This window comes from Typopeltis vanoorti, chromosome 20, assembly GCF_054136105.1.
Source record: "Typopeltis vanoorti isolate ZY-2024b chromosome 20, IOZ_Tvanoo_1.0, whole genome shotgun sequence".
NCBI classification, from domain to species: Eukaryota; Metazoa; Arthropoda; class Arachnida; order Uropygi; family Thelyphonidae; genus Typopeltis; species Typopeltis vanoorti.
Genome location: NC_143568.1, coordinates 87,053,690 through 87,065,807, shown reverse-complemented (window position 1 = coordinate 87,065,807; position 12,118 = coordinate 87,053,690). Strand labels below are relative to the sequence as shown.

Genomic DNA, 12,118 nt, shown 5'->3' with positions numbered 1-12,118 from the left:
ATGTGCAATACTGATTTCAAAAGATACATTTATTGGAAACTATCGTTGGAAATGTGAAGTATTAATTTCTGTTTTCCTGTGCTAAACTGATCCCATTACCAACATTTACAATAAGCATGAAATTCCACTTTGGTGAAATCATATGTGACCCAATTATGGAGGTTTAGGAAGTTGAGCGCAAGCGGTCTATCTCCATCCATCTAAATCCCGTGAGCGGTGTTGACTAATTACTTCAATATCACCCTAAGAGGTAAGCGATGAGGAGTGACCTTACAGAAGAGGATGAGACACTAAAAGCCACATGCACTAAATCATTTCCGAAACTATGCCTCTGACACTTGCACCGCGTTCGCTGACTTCCTTTTAACATTGAACTACTATGCTGCGAACTCTCTGTAACCGCAGCAGGATAAAACTGTCACAGTAACATCAGGTGGCTCGGTACGAGTTGGAAGATCACAGATTTTCGGTGTTAATGACGGTTACCGAGATATTGTAATCCCTTCTCCTGCTGTAATGTCTCTTGGATAATCCATCTTTCAAGACAACCCAATATTAGACCTGCAGCTGTGAACGTACACATCAGCTAGATTTTTAATAAAACAATGAACGCCGCCATCTAGTGATGGAAAAGTGAAGTACATTAAAACAACTGACTACATCATAGTCCTTATTCTAAAAAATGAATAAAAGGCTTGGAAGTGTATTTTTTTTCTGAAACTGATTGTAGTTTTAAAAGAAGAAAAAATCTAATATTGATATACAATTAAGATAGTACTTTGAGTTCGTTTAGCAGCCATCATAAAGATATTCCGAACTTTCTGAAATAAAAATAGATGGATAGTTATAACCGAACTAGTAGATCACACTCGTATTTAATTCTGCGTAGAAGCAGCAGCACTACAACGCATCTCGGATAATGGATGGTGTTCAAGTTTAATTTGAGTGTGCGTGTTTATTGAAGTTTCCAAGTTTTCTTTGAATAATCGATAGGAGACGTCAACGAAACCCGATGAGCTGTAACACATTATTGCTTGCTGTAAGAATAGCTACTCATTTATCACAATTCAGACTGGCTGTATTTTTTGATTAATTGTTGTAGTGTAACTCTTATTATAAAAATAAAAGTTTGCGGTATTACTCAGGCAGTCGTCTTTGTAGGGTGTTATCTTGCATTAACGATATATATTTAAGAATATATAAGAAGTTTATAAAACAATAGTAATAAATGAATTAAAGTATCATAATTGCTGCGAATAAAGAATTGATTTTTATAACTATTAAAATAATTACTGATCCCCTTTTTTAACTGGTTTCGTATCTTATTTTAATGAGTAATATTCAGTGTGTTTTGGAAATAGGATTGCAGTTACAATCACTTTTAGGTTCGCATTTTGTCTTCTAGATGGCAGCATATGCAGATCTTCACACGGATGACTACGCAGTAATGGTACTTCTATTTCAGTAGCATGACTGAAATTTTAGTGAAGTGGAAGATATCTAGACTTCTGTTCTCCCACTCTTCTTTCCTTAATAGAGATTATCTCCTTTAATGAAGTCACTTGATGGAGTTCTGATTTAAAACAGGAATATCGTTTCCCTTGCCTTAAAAAGATATCCGTAAAGATGAGAAGTACTGCTTTTGATTTAAGGCTGTAGTGTTCCCCCCTTTCACTCTTTTCTTATTTTGCCGATTCGATTACTGATGCACAATGCAACATGCTGGAGATAGAAGAGCAACACAAAGTATTTGATAGTTAAATTTACCGCAGTAGCAATCAATATCGGCATGGCTGTTCATGACAGAAAAAATCAGGAGGGAAAAAAATCAAGTTCATTAGCAAAGCTAGAGAAGTTGTCAATCTAAATGCAGAACTGTTGATAATTTATAGACTTGTGGCTTAATGGTTTAACCAGAGAATAAGCGTAACGTCTTGTCCAATCTCTTTGTTGTGTGTGTATTCCAAAAGCCATAAATTATTTTATAATGAAAACAGTTTTATTGTGAACAGTTGGATATATCTTGAATAATATAAATTATTAGACTTCTCCTGGTGTAGATAAAGTTAATAATAATTTATTTCAACAATGTCATGGAGGCTTTAGAAATAGAAAACTGGCATTTTCAAATAGCGTTTTATTTGAATAAAAAAAAGTGCTATGCGTCACCGAAAGTCCTTCCAGCCTTTTATATTCAATTTTTTATCATGTTCGCTTATAACGTTCTACAAAACCTCATCAGCTAATGAGCAGGATAAGGAATTAATTTGAATCGATTATTCATATTGTAACAGCAGTATTGATTTAAGGAGAACCACGGGCAAACTATTCTCTAAAAAAAAAGGTTTGGTCACTTTCTTCATTTTTTTTTTCTTTGATTGCAGTTTTAAATTTTTTAAATTATACATAAAACCGTTTTGTTGTTCTTTGCTTCTTTTTAAGAAATTAACTTTATAATTGTTCATCTTCTAAATATGAATGAGAATTATTGTTACAAACAGTGGTAATTTCTTATGTGGAGAAAGTATGACATGCTCCCATTATTATATCCACTGTGTTTAAATTATATCGAATCAGCTTATTTCAGAAACTTAAATTGAACAATATGTGTGGCGCTCAAGGCGAAGGCCCACACCAAGTAAGACGCATTGTTCATCTGTTTAAGCCTCATTAGTTTGTGGTAATAAATCAACTGTTTTGATCATTTTTCCATCAGCATGATTATCGATCTGTTTATTTTGCTAGATATAGTAGTTTAGCTCATATCCGATGTTTCATTTTTTTTTGAAACGTTTTTTTGGATGATATTGCGACTCGGCGCAGAACAGTCAAGTTTTTTTTCATATTTTGCGCAAAGTATGCCACAATAGTACTTGTATGACTTGGTACATTGTAGTTTTGAAACTGATATGTCTGTTCCTTAAAACAGCCCCAGGCTAGGAAGCATCGCATTATCCATAAGTATTGCGTAGTTATTTTCCTTTCGAACACTACAACTCAAGGTTCAAGTCCGTACCGACAATGAGCTCCAGGTCATTACATCACCGTCACCTACGGACTTTCACTGATCAATAGACTAGTCCCTTACACCGGAATAGGTTGCTCTATTGATAGCTATAGTTGGCATTATAGGTAGGCCTTATCGATTGCATATATAAAAAAGGAAACCTATTTGGAATCGCTTTAACATTGTGAAAACCATTCTTACAGGATGTAGTTTGGATCACTTGCTAATAATTGACCCAACTAAATAGCAGTTATTAAGGCTTGTATCACACTATACGTAAGTTAAGAGTGTTAGCAGTTTTTCTGATTACTGACCTCCGACTTATCCATAAACTTGCCCTTTAGTTTGGACAGATAGACCACTAAAATAAACATCCCGATTGAAATACCACTAAGCTTGCGTTGAAGCACTAAAAACATTAGTATTTTGAGTCTTAAGAAACCGAAAACTTCTCTTCAAGGATTGTGATTTCCTTTAAAAACAACACAAATTATTAATGTATTATTATTCATACATTGATGTGATAATGAAGTGCTTTGGTTTGGTCAGAACGAAACTTGAAGTAAGTGAAAAACGGAAAATCTGTCAGTATTATCACGAGCTTGTTCGTACTTTCTGTAATTGTGATATTCTCACTATACATACTTTTGATTTCTTAAAATCGCTATGTCAATGTTTAGGTCTTTTTATCGGAAAGAACTTGTGTTTTATTTTCCTTTGTTCTTTCTTTGTACCGAATTTATTGACCACTTGGGGTTTCCTTTTTCTGTATTTGGAGAGAAGCTCAAATTTCTCACTCTCATGCCGTGAAAAAGGAAAACGGTTTTTGTAGTCTGTCCAGAAGTTTTAAGCCATTAAAACAAAAAAGAATATTGATATTTAATTATTTCTGAATCACATCACGTAATCCTGACTCCACTCGTCCTATACGTATTATGTAAAAAATGTGTTTTTCAATATCTTTGTTTTTTCTGATAAATAAGATTTTATTTTTCATCTAGTTTGCATTATCCATGGTTCCTTTCTCTTTCATTATCTCGAATAATCGATAATTTACTGTACTGTAATTCTGCTTTTGAACTTCGTAATAAATAATTCAAATTCAAAACATACCAGCCCGATATCTGAACTCATTTATTCCGGTATGTTGATCATGAATGATAAAATAAGAATAAGGTATTCATATATTAATTATGTCCTTTGAATTTAGCTTTGAGAATTTTTAGGATTTTGAGTCCCAAGCATTTTTGTTATAATGCAATCTTTAGGGGTTTATAACACGAATTACGATCGAAATATAATAAAATTTATACTGAAATTATTTTCCATATCCATATTATTTAATTCATTACCATTTTAGGATTCAGAATTACAGTCATTGAATAGGTTGGTTTTGCATGAATTTTCAACATCATTTTAGTTCGTTTATATATTTTTGTTTGAATAACTTTGGGATTTAGGATATCTGGCATCAAATTAATTTCTTCTAATTGACTGCTGATATGCAGTCCTTTAAATTATTACGTGATCCCTTCATGAAGTCCAGAAATTCATCACAAGAAGGCACTCAATACCACCTACATACTACATAATCACTACGCCACCTACCCCACAATAACAGTATTTTGTTTTGTCAATTTCGTATGTTCCCTTGTTGATTTTTTGTCCTGTATCCAGGATGAAAAAAGCCAAGTTTTCGGGAGGTCTAAAACTCTGCTAACTCGGCGTCTGTTGAAAAAATTCATATAAAAATTTTATTAGTTTATCCTTAAACGGTTTAAAAACGAACAATGTTTAATTTAAGATTACCCCCCCCAAAAAAAAAACATTTTATTGTAATTTTTTACTAAAAAAATCTTTTTCCTATTAAAACAAGGCTACTTGAAAAACTATTTTTCAAGCGATCTTTAAACGTATTGAAAATTGGTTGAATAGTAATCAATTTCTCAACTGAGATGATCTCCCATAACTGATTTCATATGATAAACATGTTTTGACATAACATGTTAATGAAAAGCATTGCGCATGTGTATCTGTATATGGTTTGTTATTATAGACTTAAAGAATCAGTTACTTCTGTATGAAATATTGCTATAGTGAAACTCTAAGTACCACGCCGATTTTCGACATCGCTATGTGTTGAACTAGAACAATCCTAAAAACTAAATGCATTTACATAGCATGCATGTTTTGTTCATTTCGCATAAACTTGATAAGATCGTGTTATATAGGTAACTGATAACTTCAGGTTCATAACAAACAAAAGGATTTCGGTATATGGCTTATTAAAATTTTTCTTCAGCTATTATTAAACATATTCTGTTTTGTTTTCTATTTCAGGTCGAGAGCTCTGGGTTCTTGTGGTATCTCGTTATCCTCAGGAAGAACCGCTGATGAAACCAAATGTCAAATACGTTGCCAATATGCATGGAAACGAGGTGAGAAGCTAGTTGGAAATATTGAATAAAAGAATTATTTAATGCAGAGACAACTAAAAATGTGAATATTTTGTACATGTTTGTTAGATGTGTAAATTTGCAAGTCGTTTTGTCTCTTTCCTGGAAGTTTTTTTTTTTATTGTCTCTTAAGCTAAGGCTCTGAGATCAGTACATATGTGGGTGCATTCCGCTGCTAGTTTATCTACTTGGGCAGGAAAATCCTACTCCCCTTCGATTGAAAAGTTCTTATAGATGTACCTCATATCTAAGGGCTCTTCCCAGGTATTTTCATCTGAACTATACGTCTACGTCCAAGCTTTCTCTTCAAGGTCACTTCACTGTACAGCATAATTGCGTTGCAGTGATAGCTTAAAATTAACTTAGAAAAGTGGAATCGCCCACGTTTTTATAGCTTTGATTAAACAGTCGGCAAAATAATTTGAAATACGATAAAGCATTTTGAAGAATAAATAATCAACCGTAGGTGTCAATAAAAAAATATTTCCTAAACACTATTAATCGAAACTCTCACTTAAAGAAAAAAACAAACTTAAAATTCACTTTCTTAAGTAACCTGAAGAATTTGCTCAACGTTTTCAACGAGCCTTAAATTTGCCTAAGAATCTCTTCCTGGCACGTTGCCAGGTCTGCTAGTTCATAGTATGTGCGGTTTATGGCACACACAGTGTGTTGGCCCTGCGCGCTGCATGACTGCTTATTTCATTAGCGCATAGCAATGAATGCTGGCTCTTCTATCATCTGCAGTTCGAAGCATCAACGGCTAGTAGGATCACGTGACGTGTCGATTAACACAGCATGGACGTTTGCCAGCTGGTGTGAGTCTTCTCAGCGTTCATAGATCGATCTCGCCTCCGCTCTGTCGAAACTTAAAAAGTGTGAAGGGAGCAAGTGAGGTTGTGGGGCAATCAAGTGTGTTTCATAGCGTACGTGAGTTGGGTTTAGATAGCCCCACGAAGGTGTCTGAAGGGATTTCTAGATTGACATCTCTGTCACGAAGAAAGAGCGGTGGATTAGAACAGCACGAAGCGAATACTTTAAGCTACTTGCTTGCTGAAAAACCTAGAAAGGTGTTGCACGTAATCGAAACACCTCACTTTATTCGTGGGTGCCCCTTCGAAGGTCGCTTCACTGCTTAGCGTGTTTGCATTGCAGGTTAGCGTTGTTTGATGAAGTACGTTAACTTACTTCATTTAATTCAATGCTTCCTAATTATTTTCCACGTTTTGATACTATTCATTTACTACTATTTTATTTTATTGTTTCTGTATTATATATTTTACCCGTTGGCACTCGGCGACCTTTCGTTGTATAAAGAAGGGATGTTGCACGCAGTATCTAACACCGGTATGCGCGAAAATCTTATATTTGCAGTGTTGCGCATAACTTTCATGCAGTGTATAACATGTGACTGTGCAAGAAACTCGATCAGTAGCCACCTGAAATCGCATCTCTATTGTTAATGCTTTCTCTGCAGCTATTTCTCGGTCAAGGTCACTCCATTGGATTTGCGTCGTAACGATTGGAAGAGAAAAGGCGTAGAGCAGGCTAGGCACGCATTTTACTCGCAATACAAGCTTGGGGTTGCTGTGGTTCGGGCCAGCCGTCACTATGGAAATAACGTCACACTACAGCTGTACCATGCCATAATGGCATACCTGCACACGTGCCGTTAACACTGCAGCACCCAGAATGAGTTAAAGGGGAAAAAAAACTAATCTGACAGTAAATCGACTTTCATCTTCCAATAATGCAACGACACACTTCTTTTGCAAAGACATGTGACAATGGTTAACGTATTTATCCGTTATGGTAATGGTAAAGAAGGTATATGCTAGGTGATGATGCAATCTTCACTTAAAAAAAAAAATCAGTGTTATTGGTAGCTAGTTATATAAGTTCTCGTGTTGAATGGTAGATGGCGCTGATGTTAATATTATATTATTCGAATTATCTGAAACTCTAGTTTTTTGAGCGTCGTAAATGTACAATATTGAGGGTCATCATTTGTCATTATTAATCATGTTTTAACTGCAATAAATGACTGTATTTTTTTTTCAAGAAATGATGTAATTTTATGTCACTGTGCTGAATATTTTCCATTTGATTGCTTTATCAAATTCTGTTTCTAGGCAATTGGCAGGGAATTGATGCTTCACCTCATTATGTATCTCATCAACAACTACTACACCGATAATTACATTCGTTGGCTATTGGATACTACTAGGATACATGTAATGCCTTCAATGAATCCTGATGGTTTCGAGGTTGCGATAGAAGGCCAGTGCTCGGGAGGACAAGGCAGGTGAGTTTTGGGAAGAAGACAATCTTTTATCTGCTGAGTTGCTATACACCGTATCGTGAAGATTGCTTGCTGCTTCATAATCAAAGCACTACCCAATTTTCAGTTTAAATTTTTTAAATGTCTACTTAATTTTAAATCTATGACCTTAAATGTTTTACACAACATATTATAGATGGTGTAGGGGACGGTAGCAGATTTCCGCATTCTTGATCAGCGCCAAGCAAGAAAATTAAAAATGTGCATTTTTTAAGACCAAAACGACGCTTTCTGTAAGATTCTGTCAGCGAATGTTTTTGTTTTTCCTTATTGTCGAACTCGTTCGGTTAGTTAATGCTACTGTCAGCTAGTTAAATGATTTATCGTTTTTGTGTATGCATTGAAAAAAAAAATCCCTTTTTTTTTCTTGTTTTCTTAGCCGCTCTACGTCGTGGTTGATAGCGATGTATGGCTTCAGAAAAGACGTTCTGCAAAAATCGAAATTAGAAACAGTTAAGGCTCGTGATAAAATGTCACCACATTAGTGGTGTTTGCAGGGAAAATACTGGGTTTCAAAAAGCGCACGCTGAAGGATAATTGAAGTACTAGACGAATTCTACCATTTTAAAATCTTGCTCAATGAAGGAAGTACTTTGTTTTACAAAGTCGTCACAATGTCCAATATGGCATTTGTTCACAAATCACATAGGCTAATTTATCCTTTTTTTTTTTTGTTTCTAATAATAACAGAAATTGGGTACCTTATGAGTTTGTAACTAAAATCGCTTATATTCACGCAGGTACAACTCTCGGGGATTCGACCTCAATCGCAACTTCCCAGATTTCTTCAAAAACAACAACAAACAACAGCAACCCGAAACGAAAGCCGTAAGGGAATGGTTGGACCAGATTCAGTTCGTCCTTTCAGGGAACTTACATGGAGGCGCAATGGTCGCCAGTTATCCTTTTGACAACGCTGCCAACTCAAGTACGTATCGCACATACCTTAATGAAATAACTTAAAAATAGATTCTCTTTAAGATGAGTTAATGTAGCCCATTGTAACGATCTTATTCTGTCTCAGTTTTTCAAACCTTTAGCTCGCCGTCCCTAACTCCAGATGATGACGTATTCCGACGTCTAGCATCGGTGTATTCTTTCAACCACGAGAACATGTACTTGGGAGTTCCATGTCGACACGGAACCCCGGGATTTCCTAATGGAACAACAAACGGGGCAGCGTGGTATCCATTAACAGGTGAGTATCTTTATCCTCTTTCATCGGATAGAAGTTATAACTACTGAAAACAACTTTTCTAGCCTATTTCATTCGAGGGCCTTTTCTTGTTTCTCTAGAGCTTTGCTGATGGTTTCAAGGTCCTGTTAGCTTTGCGTGACCTTGGCATTTAACCAAGAGATAAAAACGAACAAAGAGTTTCCGCTGTGTAAGGCTCTTCGATTAGTCCATTTCAGATAAGCCCGCCATACATCATTCTTCGTGACAGGTGTTATATACAACTTTCATGCTAGTATATAAAATATAAATATTTACGTAAAATGTTTTCAGGGTTTATGAAAATCTACTGAATGGTGTCTATAATATGTACCACCAACAGACATCGCTGTACGTAATACTTAATGGAACAAACCAGCCAAATGCAGGAGATATTGATTTGAACTATCTGATGTTCACTTTTGTTTTAAAAACTTGTATTAAAATGTCTGTCAATTTCGTTTTAGTTGCATTTCGGTATAACACTGATTTCCACTTTTAGTACGTTGTTTTTTTTTCAGTTTAAGACTCAATTATGAATTTGCGCAGTTTACGATAGCTGCCCGCTTATATGGAGGCCTGGACTGGCTTTAAAATGTTCCCTGTTTGGTCTTTGGACTATATAAAAAAATAAATTTAAAAAAAAAAAAAAAAAAAACGTATGACTTTGATAAAGTGAAAAAAAAAATCCTTAGTTCACCCACGGTACAAAAATGTACTATAACTTTAAAAAACCTTTCGTGGGCAGGAGTTGGATTTAAAAAAATATTGAAATTAGGTTCACTTTTAAGAAAAGTTATAGTTCATCAAAAAGAGGGGGAGGGATTGCTTATTTTTTACGTAAATTTTGAAGAATTGGATATACCAAAGTTTGTAGTAGTGGCGAAGCAGATGTGTGAATACAGAAAAATGGATTTTTAGACTCGGTTTAGGAATGTGTACTTAGCATTTACTGAAGCACTAGTCTGCGCGGTTAGCCTAGTGGCTATGCGCTTCGCAACCATATATGTATATGCCTGGGAAAGGAGTGTCCCGGGTTCGATTCCCGTCGCTGACATGAGGAGCTTAAGGATCTTTCTCAGACATAGCCAAGTTAGTCGGTCTTGGGCGTGGACAGCACGGTTTTTCTCTCCAATTTATCTGGGGGTTTTCCTCCCGCAAGCAGGCAAACCGGCCGTGAACACACGAGATACAGCCATAGAATATACCGGGAGGCATAGAGCTAGTCACCTCGAGACGGGTACGACTTAAAAGAGCTCAAGACAGCTTTGTAAGAGGCCAGTCGGCCTAATACGCACTAGGGAGAAGACGACTGGTTGCGTTTTAACAATATCCTTAGACTGGTGGCGCCATCTATGGAATTTTGCGAAAATGAATAGCCTTCACTAAGTCGGTATAAATTCCCCTTACAGCGAAATTGCATTCTACTTTATTCTGAACTTATTTTATTAACTTATTTTAATTGGAATGTGTTTACCGTGATAATATGAGTACCCTGTACGATAACATAAAGAGTTGTTAAAAGTATTTAAAGATACGAAATGAAAGAAATAATACAGCCCTGCAATGGTTTTATTACTTTTAAATAACACTTTCTTTTAGATAAAGCAGTAATTTCTATACTTAATATCGATCAAGGCAAGTATCTCGCACCACCTATGTTTACTCTTGCAGAATCTTCTGTCTGATACGTTTTGATTGCAGATGCGATGCCGAGCTTCTCCAAGATGTTGTCCCGCTCACGGGGATACGAGAAAGGCTGTTTTCAACGTTGTTTAGAATCGTCTATCAGAAGTCAATAAGAAAGATACTAGGATTAAGTTTTATTTTTTCCTTTGTCTATTTGATAGAGGTCGTGTGAACAGTCGACATATTTTGCTATATTTGTAGTCAGTTTATTGAACGAATCAAAGACAAAACATTCAGAATTCATCACCAATATAAATGGCGGACTCCGCGTTAAATGTCTGCAGTTTTTGTATTTTTCCTTAAGTCCTCTAAGAGCAGAATTAATGTTAGGAAAAAGTTTTCTATTTTTGACCCCATTAATATGCCACAAAAATATATTATCCGAATCTTCACTGTGCAATAAGGCCTATCGCTCACAGATCCGATATATTTAAATGACCCTTGATAGAGTTTGATCGGAATGCGAATAGAATTATTTGAATTTGCAATCAGCAACGTTTCAACTCCAACTATTCACACAGTTAATTTTAAGTTAACTTTGCTAAGAGATTTTGGTCCTACAAAGAAATTCTGAGAATTTGAGATCTTGATTTCGAGCTAAGAACTTAATATCATTTTGCTGGTACTGAAATCATAAGCAAAAGTTCCTGCGTATGGCTCTCAAAAAAAACTTTATTGCAATAAGCATCAATTAATTGATGAGCTAGAAAGGTAGCCGATGAACCAAGTCAACCGGACATTTTTATTGCGTCCTGCAAAATAAATCTTAAAGAAGTTCTTCTCAATAACTTATACGCATTTATTTCCATTGCTTATTTGGTTCACTTGATGCAAACTTCGGAAAATCTCTTTTTCATTTTTTTATGTAGCTTCCATCCACGAGAAGTTTATTCGAACCTATAGTGCATTCGTATCATGGGTGGGTTTTTCTATTTTTTTAAAATTTATTTTAGATATTTTTTATATTTTATTTATATTTTACCAGGTCCGAAAATCTTGCTCCCAGAGGATTTTTCCGTTTTTTTTTCTATTTACGCTGAGATTTTTCCGTTTTTTTTTCTATCCTATTACTGGGTCTGTAATCTTAAGCATATAATCAGTTTGGTTTTATTTTATCTAAGCCTTCCTTTATCTAAAACTCCACAGCTGAATAAAATTCGGCTGTTCCTTTGCTCTTGTATGGCCTCAGACACTGTGGACAAGATTTATGTTTAATGTTTAAAGGCTTTTCGGTGTTTTCTTTTTCCTCGTGATTTTCATTTCTTTAGGTCATTCCTCTGTATTTTATTTTACGATAGTCATTGTCAGGGGATGTCATGACTATATTCCTCCATCATTTGGTGCACTTTACTTCTCACTTCCTATAACCGGTTCTCCATTTGGAGAAAATTAATAGTTTAAGAAAATAATAT

At 35.3% G+C, this 12,118-nt stretch overlaps 1 protein-coding gene across 1 annotated transcript in view; it reads left to right on the top strand.

Moving 5' to 3' along the window:
- Positions 1 to 12,118, top strand: part of LOC150095634 (carboxypeptidase D-like) — a 329,656-nt gene that overhangs the window by 186,730 nt on the left and 130,808 nt on the right. The window contains exons 3-6 of the mRNA XM_090409896.1: positions 5,348 to 5,445; positions 7,596 to 7,768; positions 8,545 to 8,732; positions 8,829 to 9,002. Coding sequence (XP_090266022.1) covers positions 5,348 to 5,445; positions 7,596 to 7,768; positions 8,545 to 8,732; positions 8,829 to 9,002 — 633 coding nt within the window. The remainder of the gene's footprint in view (positions 1 to 5,347; positions 5,446 to 7,595; positions 7,769 to 8,544; positions 8,733 to 8,828; positions 9,003 to 12,118) is intronic.